The 18888-nt window shown below is 38.0% G+C and overlaps 1 protein-coding gene and 1 pseudogene across 3 annotated transcripts in view; both read right to left on the bottom strand.

Annotated features, from left to right (window-relative positions):
- The window catches only part of PHTF1 (putative homeodomain transcription factor 1), a 66642-nt gene that overhangs the window by 3803 nt on the left and 43951 nt on the right, over positions 1-18888 (bottom strand). Inside the window, exons 11-14 of one of the 2 annotated variants that reach the window (XR_014297070.1) lie at positions 3788-3943; positions 2721-2816; positions 1903-2028; positions 1231-1363 (exon numbers count right to left, since the gene is read on the bottom strand). Coding sequence is in view for 1 of the 2 variants with exons in the window: in XM_082659664.1 (XP_082515790.1) it covers positions 1343-1363; positions 1903-2028; positions 2721-2816; positions 3788-3943 (399 nt within the window). In the remaining variant the exon portion in view is untranslated. Of the gene's footprint in view, positions 1-855; positions 1364-1902; positions 2029-2720; positions 2817-3787; positions 3944-18888 lie in introns of those variants that run through there. The other variant, XM_082659664.1, reaches the window with a different exon arrangement.
- LOC309833076 (glycine cleavage system H protein, mitochondrial-like) lies at positions 5282-5783 on the bottom strand (annotated as a pseudogene). Its single transcript has one exon. The product of its transcript is annotated as a glycine cleavage system H protein, mitochondrial-like (transcript).

Raw genomic sequence — 18888 nt, 5'->3', positions numbered from 1 at the left:
TCTCATTTAACCTTAACAACACTATTAGGTAGTTATTATCCTTATTAAGCAGGTAAAGAAATTGAGATGCAAAAATGTTAAGTAACTTGCCTTAGACTACGAAGCTAATAAGTAGCAGAGCCAAGGATATGAATCCAGAAAGGTCTGACCTCAATTCCTGGACTTAAGAAATTCATCTTTAAACCTCAAAAATCTTCCTGCATATTAGGATATGTGTAAATGATACACTGATTTTGCATGTACATACTTCACATGTAATAACTAAGTTTCCTAATTATTTCCATTTAAAAATTCACAAAATCTTGTCATTAAAATGTGGGCTTTCAATTTGCCTCGAGAGATTCTTCAAAGTGGGTAACTTAATGAGCAGGAATTAAATGTAGACTATTAGAGTTTTCATTAACATATGTATACGCATGTATGTGCAATAGGGGATACTGATAAGAGAATCCAAATCATCAGTGGCATAGCTTGGCTCAGTACAGACACCGAGGACATGAGATTATACTGAGGGTTAAATACACTGAGTCTCACAACAGATAAACTATGAACGCTTCACTTAGTAGTGTGATGGGAAACATAGCTCAGATGATTTAAATGGAAAACATGTTTTATGGTGGACACGGATGAGTGTGCACAGACTTAAATTTCTCATGCTGGATTACATGCCATATTACATGCATGACTCTTTCACCAACAACTATACAGTTATTAGGATTAACTTCAAAATTATAAACTAATTAAAATTTTCTCCATAGTTTAACAGAAAATCACAGTTTGAAAGGTTTTTTCTTTCAACAACAACAAAAAAGCCTAGAAACTGAAATTCTCCAATAAAGTTCTTTTATTCAGGCTCAACCTAAAATAGTTTAAACTTGATCTCTCTTTGCTAGAGAAATGAAATCTCCAATTCTATAGACTGTAATAGAAAAGTACTGAATTTGCATATTTCCAATAAAGGATTTTGCTTCACGCTTTGGGCATCTGCCATAGTTACCCGAAAGACTATTTCCAATAAATATAACTGTCACAGCACTGAAATGCCCAGAATAAATTTCCTAACTTAAAAAGTTGTCCTTAAGTTACTATAACACAACAGTCTTCAGTCTCCTGACTAGTCATGCTATTTGAAAACCATGAAAATACAGGTGTTTAGCATGCACACCCAGTTGGAAAAGGCTCTGTTCCTCTGAAAACACCATTCGTTAGATTAGGTAGAGCTGAGGGCACCTCTCCGTGTGAACAAGCAGGTGGGTGTCTCATGGGTTTGCAGTCATCTCTCTCCTTAATGGGTTAAGCACTGATGCCAGCAAGGGGAGAAAGTCCGGGCACATGACTCAGCTTATGACTTAATTTTCCACAGCTAAGAAAAGAAAATCACCAAAATAGTTAGTTTTATGACAAATAGGTGGGGTTGATAGGTACACTTACATGTAAACCAAGAACCGTTTACATAAGAAAAAAGTACCAGCTGTGACAACAGCAACCATAGAACATCATAGAGAAAAAACCGTTAACAATTTCCAGGATCAAAAAAGATATACTGCAGTTCACGGGTTTTTGGTTTTCATTCATTCTGCCTCTGTACATTTCCCTAGATCAGAGGCCAACCCAGCCCACACTATTAAATTGACATGAGATTCAAACTTGATTTTTTTGTTCCATTCAAGAGCACCATCTATTGTACTTGCATAAAATGAAAAAACCTAAGCTGAATGTCTATTTCAAATGTCTATTTCTCTACCTCAAGAGTTATTTCCATGCCAGTCCCTCCCTCCCTCCTTCCACCCTCCCTGTCTCGCTCTCTCTCTCACACACACACACAGTGGGAAGAACAAAGATTACTATATACAATAAGTTTTAAGACCAAGGCAGATGCTACAGAGTGATAATCACACTTACTCTTATATTAAATCCTAGAAGATCACTTATAACACCTGAGACAGCAGAAAGGATAACTACTCGTGTGATATTGTAGATCAAGGGATTCATTGTCAGTCCATAGAGCCTAAATGGTGTGTCCAGCTCCTACAAAAACATGAAAGAACTGAGATGAAATACATGGTTTCATAATAGCCACCAGTGATTTCTCGACTGTTTTTTTCAGTCTTGGGAGAGGATGATTGCTTAAAACCTCTTCCCTTAATGTTCAATAGCTACCTTCAAAAAACCTGCAATGAGGGGAAGCGGGGGAGGGATAAATTTGGAATTTGGGATTAACAGATACAGACTATTGTATATAAAATAAACAACAAGGACCTACTGTATTGTACAGGGAACTATGTTCAATACCTTGTAATAACCTATAATGGAAAAGAATCTGAATATATATATCACTTTGCAGTACACCAGAAACACTGTAAATCAACTATACTTCAATTAAAAATAATAATTTTAAAATTAAAAAGTAATAAATTAATTAATTAATGCCTGTAATGGACTCTCACCTACTTTTCCACTAGCTAAGTTTTTAAAGGTGGATGCAAGCAATATGCTATTTGTGATTTTTTAATGTAATTTTAAAATGTGACAGACATCAGCAATCACTAGAACCTGGGTAGTAAGTTGGGAAACTTTTTCTCATAGAGTCATTAACCCCAAACTATCAAGTTGGTAGTTTGAATCTACACAGCATCTATCTGTTACTAGGGTCCTCTCCAAGAAGTACAGCATTGATTTAATTAAATGGTAGTAAAAATGTATCACAGGGTATTACTTACTTTCAACAACTTGGTGGATAGCTTTAAAACATTGTTTACTAGAGTAAGCTGTTCTTTCTTATTCGGCTTTTTTTCCATTTTAAGATATAAATTAATCTAAGGGCAGGAATAGAGATTAGGGCAAATGTCATGGAAAAGATAGATATATATATTGCATTCAACATGGCAGATTTTGAGGTCAATGTTTTCAAGTAAAATAAATTTCAAAATTCCAGTAGCTATTTCTTCAGAGCACATATGCCACCTCCCCAAACCCCCATCCCTAATCAGTCACATATGGCAAAGACAAGCTATTTAGTGAAGAAAAAATAACAATGAAGCAATTTATCAAAACAATGCAAACTTTTATATTAATTATAGCAATTAAAATGTAAACTCCTTGAGTTCAAAAACTATATCTTATTCATCTTGGTATCCCCCAAATAATCTAACATCCTCATTAAACATTCATGGAATGGAAAAAGATCACTGCCGTTAATTTACTAATCCCTTGTTTTTCCCCTTATGGTAAGAATTCTCCACTATAATTCTAAGGCCAAAAAAAAAAAAAATCTAATGATATTAGGTATTTTTATTTAAAACTTATGGATAAACATGAAATTAAACGCAAAAAAACCAACTCTATACTACTCTGTATTTATAAGAAACATTTCTCAATTGTAACATCTACTCACATACTAAAGAACAAGTATTTTCCAAACACTGAATGTATTCAGCGTTTGACTGATAGAGAAGAAAGTCAAGAAGCTTATTAAACATCCTTAAATGACAGGTATTCTAAAGATCTAATACTTGACACAGAATATGAGATTAAAAGCATGCTCCATTACCACCAACAAAAATAATTTTTATACTATGAAGTAGCACCCAATCCTGGGAGCAGGTGGGAAAGATAATATCCTCATTTTATAAAGAGGAAGCAATTATATAGTTGCAAAGTGACTTGTAAGGTGTAAGGTCATATAGCTAGAAAGTGACAGAATCTAGACTCAACCCTGAATCTTCTGCAGAAATCTTATTATACCATCTCTAACCACTGAATCAAACTGTCAAGGAGCAATCAATACCTGTTCAGTAAGTAATATTGAGACATTGCTGTATTTCTTATTGGTTTCAGACCCCAGTGAGGCTAAGCGCAGTAAGAAAAGTAGTAAAGCTGATTCCCAGATCAAAAACTCCCAATTATAAGCATCATTTAGGAAAGTTTTATGTCCCCGGAGAACCTGTGAAAAGGACAAAAAAAAAGTTAAGTTTTTCACTTGTTTTAAAATCTGTAATTACTCCTTTACTCTAGAACTTTAAAAATATTTACAAGATACCAATATTTTAATACTCAAAGTAGGAGACTTTTAATACTCATAAAGTATTATCTATTCAATTAGTGATTATGTATTTCTCTAAGTTTCCTAGATTTTCTTCTTTGCATGAGAGACAGCAAGGGTCTGGAAGTAACAAGGGAAGAAAACATAATAGAATAAGGGAAATAAGACAAATATATTTCCAAACTCTTTAACCACAAGTGCGCCCACTCACAATTATATGGTGACCATTTTTCAAAGTAGGGTTGGCCAAAAAGTTCCTTTGGTTTTTAAGTAAAAATAAATGACACATTTTTCATTTTCACCAAGAACTTCATTGAACAACATATTCACCCTTTTGTTCCACTACCTTCTGCCATTTTTCAGGCAACTTCATAATTCCATCTTCCCAAAACGTTTTTATCTTTTTGAGCAAAGAACCGTTCCAGGTGCCTTTTACAGTCTTGCAGGGAATTGAAAATTTTTTCCATTAAGAGAATTTTGTAAAGACCTAAATAAATGGAAATCCAAAGGTGCAATGTCTGGTGAATGTGGCGGATGAATCAGAACTTCCCAGCCAAGCTGTAACAGTTTTTGCCTGGTCATCAAAGAAACATGCGGTCTTGCGTTATCCTGATGGAAGATGATGTGTTTTCTGTTGACTAATTCTGGATGCTTTTCGTTGAGTGCTGCTTTCAGTTGGCCTAATTGGGAGCAGTATTTTTTTTTTAAGAATTTGAATATTTTATTATTAAACTGTTTCTTATTTTCCTGCAAGGCTGTTGCTTAAAAATAGCACCAGCAAACACAATATATTGCAAAATTAAGATAGTAATGTTCTTTACTGGACACTATACAACTAACAAACTTTTCTCCACTGCCATTTATTTCCAGTGGCAAGTTCATTGAGTATTTTGACCCAAATCCAGGGATGGCTGTAAGCAAGTTACAATATTATATAAGGTTAAGATAACAATGTTATCCTTGAATTGCATCATTTTTATAACTAGTTTTACCACAGATAATTTCAGGAATTCTGAGTATTATAACTGGAGACTAGCCTAAAAATCACAGGGTGTTGTGAAAAAGATGCATGTGTTTATCTGAAATCATTAGGAGGTTAAGGGGTATTTTCTTCAGGCAACATTGTTGCAAGTAGTTTCTTTTGCTAAAAGTTGCTTTTTAAAAATCTATCCACCACTAATTTAAGACAACTATGCTAGATTAAGTTGTTTCAAACTAATTTATTTAGGGGTTCCATTTTCACTCCTCAATAGATTTTATGTATTTCTCATGTGCTTCTTCACTCATTAGTTCATCTAGTTCTGAAGGATTATTGAGTGTCATCTTGATCAGCCAACCATCATCATAACAAGATCTGTTGACAAGTCCTGGATTTTCTGCTAGGGCTTCATTAATTTCAGTTACTTCTGACAGAGGAGAATAGAGTTCACTAGCAGCTTTCACCCTTTCCAAAGCACCAAATTCCTCGTTTGTTCAACTTTGTCCCAACTTCAGGCAGACTACAGTAAACAACATCTCCCAAAGCTTCCTGTGCAAAATTGCTGATTCCCACTGTTCCAACACCGTTTTCTGCTGTTACCCATTTATGTTTGTCTGAATTTACAATCCGACAGCAGAGTGGGTCCAGTGCGCAGCACCCGGACGGCACCCGCCCGCAGTCCCCAGGGCCGCGGCAGGCAGGGCGCGTTGGGCACAGGCTGCAGACCGCAGCCCGCACGCTCCACGCCACTCGCGGCGCCATGTTCTCAGGGGTGCTGGGAGCAGTATTTGTTGGAATTAATCATTTGGTTTTCTGGAAGGAGCTCATAATAGAGGACTCCCTTCCAATCCCACCATATACACAACATCACCTCCTTTGGATGAAGACCGGCCTTTGGTGTGGTTGGTGGTGGTTCATTTCGCTTGCCCCGCGATGTCTTCCATTCCTCATTATTGTACACTATCCACTTTTCATCTCCCGTCACAATATGTTTTAAAAATGGAACATTTTCGTTACGTTTAAGCAGAGAATCGCATGTGGAAATACAGTCAAGAAGATTTTTTTCGCTTTACTTACGTAAAACCCAAACATCAAAGCGATGGACATAACCCAGCCGGTGCACGTGATTTTCATTGCTCAACTTGGATATTGTATGTCGGCTATCTCCTGTGTGGTATAATGTTGATTATTCTCAATTAATGTCCCGATTTGAACCCTATCAACTCCAACTGGTCTACCCGACCACAGAGTAACGTCCAGAGAGAAATCTCCAGCACAAAACTTCACAAACCACTTTTGACACGTTCGATCAGTCACAGCACCTTCTCCATATACTGCACAAGTCTTTTTTGCATTTCATTTGTGGTTTTACCTTTCTTGAAATAATAAAGCATCATATGCCGAAAATGTTGCTTTTTTCCTTCCATTTTCAATATTCCATATTCAACATGGCTGCACAAAAATTCACCAGTTTTGATAAGTTTTTTTTTTAAATGCAGGCTGACATGACAGCTGTCACAATACAATCTAATGAAATTGTTTCAAATGAAGTTAGACAACTAAGCACTCCTAGAGCCATCTTATGGAAAAAACCTGAACAAACTTTTTGACCAACCCAATAGTAAATTTGCATTTGAATAACAGAGCCCCCTAAAACATGCGGCCCATCCCACTGGCATGACTAGAAAATCCTAAGGATCAGCTCTTTACTCCACTTTAGGATCTGAATAACAACAGCCGCAGCTACCAATTATAAAATGCCTATAATGTGTCAAGTTTTCAGGTAAAAGTTCTTGTTTTTTACAAAATTTTTTTGTTGATTGAAATGTAAAGAAGTTTACTAAAGCAAGCCCAAGGTAAAGAGATTTATTGAAAAATATACAGAGACTCCTCACAGAAACTAAATGCGGGCCTTTGAAAATCAGGAAGTCAGCAGGTAGCTGCCCTCCCCATCTCCCTTCCACTAGGGCCATTCAGGCTCCCCCCTCCACTCCTCTCAGCTAATTCCACTGCCTTGCAAGACCCTTCTTTACTGCTCCCCCCAACTCTGACTTGTTTCCAATGCTACTGGCCCCAGTGATCCCTTCTGACCTTTCTTCTGCAAAGTCCACCACTGATACCTCAGGTTTTCATTTCTAATTTGCAAAAGAGGGAATACGTTTAGTTTAGTCTGGGTCAGGTATTCACCCCAGCAAGTTACTTACAACTAAGGGGTGGGGGTGGGGGGCGGCAGGGGGGAGGAAAGTAACAACTAATAGCAACCTAAAAGTGCTGAAAGTAACTGGCAACCTAGAAATCTCTACCCATTAAAAATATCCTTCAAACATGAAAGTGATAAAAGACATTTTCAAACCAACAAAAACTGAGAGAATTCATCACCAGCAGATTCTTCAAGCAGGCAGGAAATAATCCCAGAGAAAAACACAGAAATGCACAAACTAATGAAAAGTAATGGAAAGGGTAAATATGTAGGTAAATATAAATGAATAATTAACTACAAAAAGCAATAATAATTACATCTTATGGGTTTAAGATATATGTAAAATTAAAATGAAGGACATGTGTAACACAAAAGTGAATGGGTAAAAAAAAAAAAAAAAGTGAGGGCTTCCCTGGTGGCGCAGTGGTTGAGAGTCCGCCTGCAGATGCGGGGGACGCGGGTTCGTGCCCCGGTCCGGGAAGATCCCACATACCGCGGAGAGGCTGGGCCCGTGAGCCATGGCCGCTGGGGCTGCGCGTCCGGAGCCTGTGCTCCGTAGCGGGAGAGGCCACAACGGTGAGAGGCCCGAGTACCGCAAAAAAAAAAAAAAAGTGAATGGGTAAATGACATAAAGTGTTGTAAGGTCCTAGCATGGTAAATTAATAATTTTATTAGACTGTAATAAGCTAAGGATGTATGTTGTAATCTCTGGGGTCAACAGTAGTAAATATATATATATATATAAAGTTAACAGAGAGGATTAAATGAAATATTTTAACATATTTGATTAATAAAAGATGGCCCAAAAAAAGAGAAAAAGGAAAATTAACAAATAAACCAAATAGGAACCAAATAGTATTTGTAGTTATATTAATTAAGTTTAACTGGGTCAGACATTCCAAATCACTAAAACTGGGAGGCTGGATTAAGAAACAAGCAAACAGGAGCAGGACTGGAGACAACATAATGGAGTAGAAGGACCTTGAGCTCACCTCCTCTCACAAGCACATCAAAATCACAACTAACTGCTGAACAACCATCAGTAAAAAAGACTGGAAGCTACCAAAAAAAATATTCTACATTCAAAGACATAAAGAAGAAACCACAGTGAGATGGTAGGAGGGGTGCACTCGTAATATAATCAAATCCCATACAGCCTGGGTGGGTGACCCACAAACTGGAGAATAATTATATCACAGAAATTCTCCCCAAGGAATGAGAGCTCTGAGCCCCACACCAGGTTCCCCAGCCTAGGGGTCTGGCACAGGGAGGAGGAGCCCCAGAGCATTTGGCTTTGAAGGCCAGTGGGACTTGATTGTAGGAGCTCCACAGGACTGGGGAAAACAGAGACTTCACTCTTGGAGGGCATATACAAGGTCCTTGTGCACTGGGACTGAGGGCAAAAGCAGTGACTTCATAGGAGCCTGGGCCAGACCTCCCTGCTGGTCTTGGAGGGTCTCCTGGGAAGGCAGGGGGCAGCTGTGGCTCTCTCTAGGATCATAAAAGCTGGTGGCTGACACACTGAGGAGTGTTCATTGATGTGAACTCTGGCTGGAGGTAGACGTCTCGCCTGGGATCTTGGCACCAAGGCCTGGCCCCACCCAACGGCCTGTAGGTTCCAGTGCTGGGACGCCTCAGGCCAAACAACCAAAAGGGCAGGAACACAGCCCCACCCATCAGCAGACAGGCTGCCTAAAGACTTCCTCAGCCCACAGCCACCTCCAGACATGCCCCTTGACATGGCCCTGCCCACCAGAGGGCCAGCACCCAGTTCCACTCACCAGTGGGCAGGCACTGGCCCCTCCCACCAGGAAGCCTGGACAAGCCTCTAGAACAGCCTCACCCACCAGGGGGAAGACACTAGAAGCAAGAAAACTGCAATCCCATGGCCTGTGGAACTAACTCCAAAAACACAGGTCAGAACCCACCCTGGGAATGGTCCCTGGCCCTTAGGTAACAAGATGGGAGTGTACTGTTGGGACACATAGGACATCCCCTACAGAGGACCACTTCTCCAAGGTCAAGAAATGTTAACTATTCTACTACATACGTAAGAAAACAAATAGAAATTTAAACAAAATGAGACAGCAAAGGAATATGTTCCAGACAAAGAAACAAGATAAAACTCCAGAAGAACACTAAGTAAACTGGAGATAGGCAATCTACCTGAGAAAGAGTTCAAAGTAATGATTGTAAAGATGATCCAAGAGCTCAGGAAAAGAATGGATGCACAGAGCAAGAAGTTATTAGCAAAGAGTTAGAAAATATAAAGAACAACCAAACAGAGTTGAAGAATGCAATAACTGAAATGAAAAATACACTAGAAGGAATCAATAGCAGAATAAATGAGGCAGAAGAACAAATCAGTGAACTGGAAGACAGAGTAGTGGAAATCACTGATGTGGAACAGAATAAAGAAAAAAGAATGAAAAGAAATGAACACAGGTTAAGAGACCTCTGGGACAATGTCAAATGCACCAACATTTGCATTATAGGGGTCCCAGAAGGAGAAGAGGGAGAGTAAGGGCCTAAGAAAATATTTGAAGAGATAATAGCTGAACACTTCCCTAACATGGGAAAGGAAACAGTCACCCAAGTCCAGGAAGCATAGAGAATCCCATACAGTATTAACTCAAGGAGGAACAGACTGAGACACATAGTCATCAAACTGACAAAAATTAAAGACAGAGAAAATATGAAAACAACAAGGGAAAAGCAACAAATAACATACAAGGGAATCCCCATTAGGTTATCAGTTGATTTTTCAGCAGAAACTCTGCAGGCCAGAAGGGAGTGGCATAATATATTTAAAGTGATGAAGGGGAAAAACCTACAACCAAGAATACTATACTCAGCAAGGCTCTAGTTCATATTTGATAGAGAAATCAAAAGCTTTACAGACAGGCAAAAGCTAAGAGAATTCTGCACTACCAAACCAGCTTTACAACAGATGCTAAAGGAACTTCTCCAAATGGAAAAGAAAAGACCACAACTAAAAATAAGAAAAGTATGAAATGAAAAGCTCACCAGTAAAGGCAAACATATAGTAAAGGTACAAAATCATCCACATACAAATATAACATCAAAACTAGTAATTGTGAGAGGAGGAGAGAGAGTATAAACGCAGGATATTTAAAATGCATTTGAGGGCTTCCCTGGTGGCACAGTGGTTAAGAATCCCCCTGCCAATGCAATGGGCATGGGTTCGAGCCCTGGTCTGGGACGATCCCACATGCCACAGAGCAACTAAGCCCGTGCACCACAACTACTGAGCCTGTGCTCTAGAACCCATGAGCCACAACTACTGAGCCCATGTGCCACAGCTACTGAAGCCCGCATGCCTAGGCCTATGCTCTGCAACAAGAGAAGCCACTGCAATGAGAAGCCCACGCACCACAACAAAAAGTAGCCCCCGCTCGCCACAACTAGAGAAAAGCCCGCGTGCAGCAATGAAGACCAACACAGCCAAAAAAAATTAAAGTTAAAAATAAATAAATAAAATGCATTTGAAATTAAGAGATCAGCAACTTAAGACAATCTTGTATATATATAGGCTGCTATACCAAAACTCATGGTAACCACAAACCAAAAATCCATAATAGATGTACACACAAAAAAGGAAAAGGAATCCCAACACAACACTAAAGATAGTCATCAAATCACAAGAGAAGAGAACAAAAGAGGAAAGGTAAAAAAAATGACCTACAAAAACAAATCCAAAACAATTAACAAAATGGCAATAAGAACATACGTATCGATAATTGCTTTAAATGTAAACAGATTAAATACTCCACCAAAAGACACAGACTGGCTGAATGAATACAAAAGAAGACCTGTACATATGTTTTCTACAAGAGACCCACTTCAGATCTAGAGGCACATACAGACTGAAAGTGAGGGGATGGAAAAATGTATTCCAGGTTAGAACTACCTCCCCAGAGATCAGGCAAGGGTAAGGGAGGGCTTGGCTGCTGTTTTTAAACGCAGCATTTTTTGTTCCCTTTCTAGAAACCAGCTGCAACGTTAGGTCAGAGCACATTAAAATGAGCCACTTTTGAACCAACAGCACCAGGCCCCAGGCCTGCTGTGAAGGCCCCAGCAAACATCAGGGCTTGGTCCACGTGATGTGCCTTCCCATGCTTGTCAAAGCGGTGCTCTGCCTCAGAGTTGAGGTAAGAGAGGCATCAGGACACCTCACATTCGGTCACCTAGCAGAGATCAGCAATTCCTGGGCTCAGTGAGGAGGTTTGCCACGTGTCTGACAGGGTCTTGGTGCTCTGTCTAACACTGGGTGTCAGACCTGAACCTCTGAGGTGGGAGAGCTGAGTTAAGGACATTAGACCACCAGAGACCTCCGGGCCTCATGTAATATCAAAAGGCAAAAGCTCTCCCAGAGATCTCCATCTCAATGCTAAGACCCAGCTCCACTCAACAACCAGCAAGATACAGTGCTGCACACCCTGTGCCAAACAACTAGCAAGACAGGAACACAACCCCACCCATTAACAGAGAGGCTGTCTAAAATCATAATAAGGTCACAGACACCCCAAAACACACCACCGGATGTGGTCCTGCCCATTAGAAAGACAAGATCCAGCCTCATCCACCAGAACACAGGAACCAGTCCCCTCCACCAGGAAGCCTACACAACCCACTGTACCAACCTTAGCCACTGGGGACAGACACCAAAAACAACAGGAACTACAAACCTGCAGCCTGCAAAATGGAGACCCAAAACACAGTAAGTTAAGCAAAATGAGAAGATAGAGAAATACACAGCAGATGAAGGAGAAAGATAAAAACCCACCAGACCAAACAAATGAAGAGGAAATAGGCAGTCTACCTGAAAAAGAATTCAGAGTAATGATAATAAAGATGATACAAAATCATGGAAATAGAATGGAGAAAATGCAAGAAACGTTTAACAATGACCTAGAAGAACTAAAGAGCAAACAAACAATGATGAACAACACAATAAATGAAAGTTAAAATTCTCTAGAAGTAATCCATAGCAGAGTAACTAAGTCAGAAAAATGGATAAGTGACCTGGAGGATAAAACAGTGGAAATAACTACTGCAGAACAGAATAAAGAAAAAAGAATGAAAAGAATTGAGAACAATCTCACAGATATCTGGGAGAATGTTAAACACACCAACATTTGAATTATAGGGGTCCCAGAAGAAGAGAAAAAGAAAGGGATTGAGAAACTAACTGAAGAGATTATAGTTGAAAACTTCCCTAATATGAGAAAGGAAATAGTCAATCAGGTCCAAGAAGCAGAGATGGTCCCATACAGGACAAAACCAAAGAGAAACACGCCAAGACACAGGTTAATCAAACTATTAAAAATTAAATACAAAGAAAAAAATATTTAAAGCAGCAAGGAAAAGACAACAAATAGCATACAAGGGAATCCCCATAAGGTTAACAGCTGATCTTTCAGCAGAAACTGTGCAGGCCAGAAGGAAGTGGCAGGACATATTTAAAGTGATGAAAGGGAAAAACCTACAACCAAGTTTACTCTACCCAGCAGGGATCTCATTCAGATTTGACAGAGAAATTAAAACCTTTACAGACAAGCAAGAGCTAAGAGAATTCAGTACCACCAAACCAGCTCTACAACAAATGCTTAATGAACTTCTCTAGGCAGAAAACACAAGAGAAGAAAACAACTTACAATAACAAACCCAAAACAATTAAGAAAATGGTAATAGAAACATACATATCGAAAACTACCTTAAATGTAAATGGATTAAATGCTCCAACCAAAATACATAGACTGGCTGAATGGATACAAAAATAAGACTCGTACATATGCTGTCTACAAGAGACCCACTTCAGACCTAGGGACACATACAGACTGAAAGTGAGGGTATGCAAAAACATATTCCATGCAAATGGAAATCAAAAGAAAGCTGGAGTAGCAATTATCATATGAGACAAAATAGACTTTAAAATAAAGACTATTACAAGATACAGAGAAGGACACTACATAATGATCAAGGGATCAATCCAAGAAGAAGATATAACAATAGTAAACATTTAGGCACCCAACATAAGAGCACCTCAATACATAAAGTCAAATGCTAACAGCCATAAAAGGGGAAATCAACAGTAACACAATCATAGTAGGGGACTTTAACACCCCACTTTCACCAATGGACAGATCATCCAAAATGAAAATAAGGAACACAAGCTTTAAATGATACATTAAACAAGATGGATTTAATTGATATTTATAGGACATTCCATCCAAAAACAGCAGATTACACTTTCTTCTCAAGTGCTCATGGAACATTCTCCAGAAGAGATCATATCTTGGGTCACAAATCAAGCCTTTGTAAATTTAAGAAAATTGAAATCGTATCAAGTATCTTTTCCAACTACAATGCTATGAGACTTGATATCAATAACAGGAAAAAAATCTGTAAAAAATACAAACACATGGAAGCTAAACAATACACTACTAAATAACCAAGAGATCACTGAAGAAATCAAAGAGGAAATTAAAAAATACCCAGAAAAAAATGACAATAAAAACACGACAACCCAAAACCTATGAGATGCAGCAAAAGCAGTTCTAAGAGGGAAGTTTATAGCAATACAATCCTACCTCAAGAAACAAGAAACATCTCAAATAAACAGACTAACCTTACACCTAAAGCAATTAGAGAAAGAAGAACAAGTAAACCCCAAAATTAGCAGAAGGAAAGAAATCATAAAGATCAGATCAGAAATAAATGAAAAAGAAATGAAGGAAATGATAGCAAAGATCAATAAAACTAAAAGATGGTTCTTTGAGAAGATAAACAAAATTGACAAACCATTAGCCAGACTCATAAAGAAAAAACGTGAGAAGACTCAAATAAATAGAATTAGAAATGAAAAAGGAGAAGTAACAACTGACACTGCAGAAATACAAAGGATCATGAGAGATTACTACAAGCAACTCTATGCCAATAAAATGGACAACTTGGAAGTAATGGACAAATTCTTAGAAAAGCACAACCTCCCAAGACTTAACCAGGAAGAAATAGAAAATATAAACAGACCAATCACAACTACTGAAATTGAAACTGTGATTAAAAGTCTTACAACAAACAAAAACCCAGGACCAGGTGACTTCACAGGAGAATTCTATCAAACATTTAGAGAAGAGTTAACACCTATCCTTCTCAAACTCTTCCAAAATCTACCAGAAGGAGGAACACTCCCAGACTCATTCTACGAGGCCACCATCACCCTGATACCAAAACCAGAGAAAGATGCCACAAAAAAAGAAAAGCACAGGCCAATATCACTGATGAACATAGTGCAAAAATCCTCAACAAAATACTACACACAGAATCCAACAGCACATTAAAAGGATCATACACCATGACCAAGTGGGGTTTATTCCCAGGAATGCAAGGATTCTTCAATATACGAAATCAATGTGATAAACCGTATTAACAAATTGAAGGAGAAAAACTATATGATCATCTCAATAGATGCAGAAAAAGCTTTTGACAAAATTCAACACCAATTTATGATAAAAACCCTCCAGAAAGTAGGCATAGAGGGAACTTACCTCAACATAATAAAGGCCAAATATGACAAACCCACAGCCAACGTAGTTCTCAACGGTGAAAAACTGAAGCCATTTCCACTAAGATCAGGAACAAGACAAGGTTGTCCACACTCACCACTATTATTCAATATAGTTTTGGAAGTTTTAGCCACAGCAATCAGAGAGGAAAAAGAAATAAGAAAAAGAAATAAAAGGAATCCAAATCGGAAAAGAGGAGGTAAAACTGTCACTCTTTGCAGATGACACGATACTATACATAGAGAATACTAAAGATGTTACCAGAAAACCAACAGAGCTAATCAATGAATTTGGTAAAGTAGCAGGATACAAAATTAAGGTGCAGAAATCTCTTGCATTCCTATACAGTAATGATAAAAAATCTGAAAGAGAAATTAAGGAAACACTCCCAATTACCATTGCAACAAAAAGAATAAAATGCCTAGGAATAAACCTACCTAAGGAGACAAAAGACCTGTATGCAGAAAACTATAAGACACTGATGAAAGAAATTAAAGATGACACAAACAGATGGCGAGATATACCATGTTCCTGGATTGGAAGGATCAACATTGTGAAAACGACTATACTACCCAAAGCAATCTACAGATTCAATGCAATCTCTATCAAAGTACCAATGGCACTTTTCACAGAACTAGAACAAAAAATTTCACAATTTGTATGGAAACACAAAAGATCCTGAAGAGTCAAAGCAATCTTGAGAACGAAAAACGGAGCTGCAGGAATCAGGCTCCCTGACTTCAGACTATACTACAAAGCTACAGTAATCAAGACAGTATGGTACTGGCACAAAAACAGAAATATAGATCAATGGAACAGGATAGAAAGCCCAGAGATAAACCCAAGCACATATGGTCACCTTACCTTTGGTAAAGGAGGCAAGAATATACAATGGAGAAAAGACAGTCTCTTCAATAAGTGGTGCTGGGAAAACTGGACAGCTACATGTAAAAGAATGAAATTAGAACACTCACTAACACCATACACAAAAATAAACTCAAAATGGATTAAAGACCTAAATGTAAGGCCAGACACTATAAAACTCTTAGAGGAAAACACAGGCAGAACACTCCATGACATAAATCACAGCAAGATCCTTTTTGACCCACCTCCTAGAGAAATGGAAATAAAAACAAAAATAAACAAATGGGACCTAATGAAACTTCAAAGCTTTTGCACATCAAAGGAAACCATAAACAAGACAAAAAGACAACCCTCAGAATGGGAGAAAATATTTGAAACAAAGTAACTGACAAAGGATTAATCTCCAAAATATAGAAGCAGCTCATGCAGCTCAATATCAGAAAAACGAAAAACCCAATGCAAAAATGGACAGAAGACCTAAATAGACATTTCTCCAAAGAAGGTATACAGATTACCAACAGACACATGAAAGGATGCTCAACATCACTAATCATTAGAGAAATGCAAATCAAAACTACAATGAGGTATCACCTCACACCAGTTAGAATGGGCATCATCAGAAAATCTACAAACAATAAATACTGGAGAGGGTGTGGAGAAAAGGGAACCCTCTTGCACTGTTGTTGGGAATGTAAATTGATGCAGCCACTATGGAGAACAGTATGGAGGTTCCTTAAAAAACTAAAAATAGAACTACCATACGACCCAGCAATCCCACTACTGGGCATATACCCTGAGAAAACCATAATTCAAAAAGAGTCATGTACCACAATGTTCACTGCAGTACTATTTACAATAGCCAGGACACGGAAGCACCTAAGGGTCCATCGACAGATGAATGGATAAGGAAGATGTGGCACATATACACAATGGAATATTACTCGGCCATAAAAAAAAGAAATTGGGTTATTTGTAGTGAGGTGGATGGACCTAGAGACTGTCAGAGTGAAGTAAGTCAGAAATTCAGAAAATACCATATGCTAACATATATATGGAATCAAAAAAGAAATGGTTCGGAGGAACTTATGGGCAGGACAGGAATAAAGACTTAGACGTAGAGAATGGACTTGAGGACATGGGGAGGGGGAAGGGTAAGCTGGGACAAAGTGAGAGAGTGGCATTGACATACATACACTACCAAATGTAAAACAGAGAGCTAGTGGGAAGCAGCCACATAGTGCAGGGAGATCAGCTCGGTGCTTTGTGTCCACCTAGAGGGGTGGGATAGGGAGAGTCAGGGGAGACATAAGAGGGAGGGGATATGGCAATGTATGTATATGTATAGCTGATTCACTTTGTTATACAGCAGAAACTAACACACCATTGTAAAGCAACTATACTCCAATAAAAATGTTAAAAAAAAGGTATTCCATGCAAATGGAAATGAAAAGAAAGCTGAAGTAGCAATACTTATATCAGACAAAATAGACTTTAAAATACAGTTATAAGAGAGAAAGGACACTACATAATGATCAAGGGATCAATCAAAGAAGAAGATGTAACAATTGTAAATTCATGTGTCCCCAACATAGGAGAACCTCAATATATTAGGCAAATGTTAACAGACATAAAAAAAGGAATTGACAGTAACACAATAATAATGGGGGATTTTAACATCCCACTTATATCAACAGACAGATCATCCAGACAGAAGATCAATAAGAAAATCCAGTCCTTAAATGACACATTAGACTAAATGAACTTAATTGATATTTATAGAGTATTCCAACTGAAAGCAGCAGAATACACATTCTTTTCAAGTGCACATGGAACATTCTTCAGGATACATCACATGCTGGACCACGAAGCAAGCCTTGGTAAATTTAAGAAAACTGAAATTATATCAAGCATCTTTTCTGACCACAACACTATGAGATTAGAAATCAACTGCAAGAAAAAAACACGAACACACGCAGGCTAAATAATATGCTATTAAACAACACTGAAGAAATCAAAGAGGAAATTAAAAAAAATAGCTAGAGACAAATGAAACTGAAAACATGATGATCCAAAACCTATGGGACACAGCAAAAGCAGTTCGAAGAGGTAAGTTTACAGCAATACAAGCTTACCTTAGGAAACAAGAAAAATCTCAAATAAACCACCTAACCTTACACCTAAAGCAACTAGAGAAAGAAGAAAAAACAAAATCCAAAGTTAGTAGAAGTAAAGGAATCATTAAGATCAGAGCAGAAATAAATGAAATAGAGACTAAGAGAACAATAGAAAACATCGATGAAACTATTAACAAAAGCTGGTTCCTAGAAAAGATAAACACAATTGATAAACCTTTAGCCAGACTCATCAAGAAAAAAAGGAAAAGGGCCCAAATCAATAAATTAGAAATGAGAGACTACTCCAAGCAACTATATACCAATAAAATGGACAACCTAGAAGAAATGGACAAATTCTTAGAAAGGTACAATCTACCAAGACTGAACCAGAAGAAACAGAAAATATGAACAAACTGATCACAAGTACTGAAATACAATCTGTGATTTTAAAACTCCCAGAAAACAAAAGTCTAGGACCAGATAGCTTCACAGGCAAATTCTACCAAACATTTAGAGAGGAGATAATACCTACACTTCTGAAACTATTCCCAAAATTGCAGAGGAAGGAACACTTCCAAACTCATTTTATGAAGCCATCATCACCCTGATACCAAGAACAGACAAAGGTATCACAAAAAAAGAAAATCAGGCCAATATCATTGATAAACATAGACGCAAAATCCTCAACAAAATACTAGCAAACTGAATCCAACAATACATTAAATGATCAAGTGGGATTTATCCCAGGGATGCAAGGATTTTTCAATATCCACAAATCAATCAGTGTGATACACCACATTAACAATTTGAAGAATAAAAACCACATGATCAATAGATGCCTAAAAAGCTTTTGACAACATTTAACATGCACTAGTGATTAAAAACTCTGTAGAAAGTGGGCATAGAGGGAACATACCTCAACATAATAAAGGTCATATATGACAAACCCACAGCTAACATCATACTCAACAGTGAAAAGCTGAAGACATTTCCTCTAAAATCAGGAACAAGACAAGGGTGCTCAATCTCATCTCTTATATTCAATATAGTCTAGGAAGTCCTAGTCACAGCATTCAGAGAAGAAAAAGATATAAAAGGAA

This window comes from Grampus griseus (genome assembly GCF_964374135.1).
Source record: "Grampus griseus genome assembly, chromosome: 1".
In the NCBI taxonomy this organism is placed as follows: Eukaryota; Metazoa; Chordata; class Mammalia; order Artiodactyla; family Delphinidae; genus Grampus; species Grampus griseus.
Note: the sequence above shows the minus strand (reverse complement) of the source record. Positions and strands in the feature narration are given on the sequence as shown.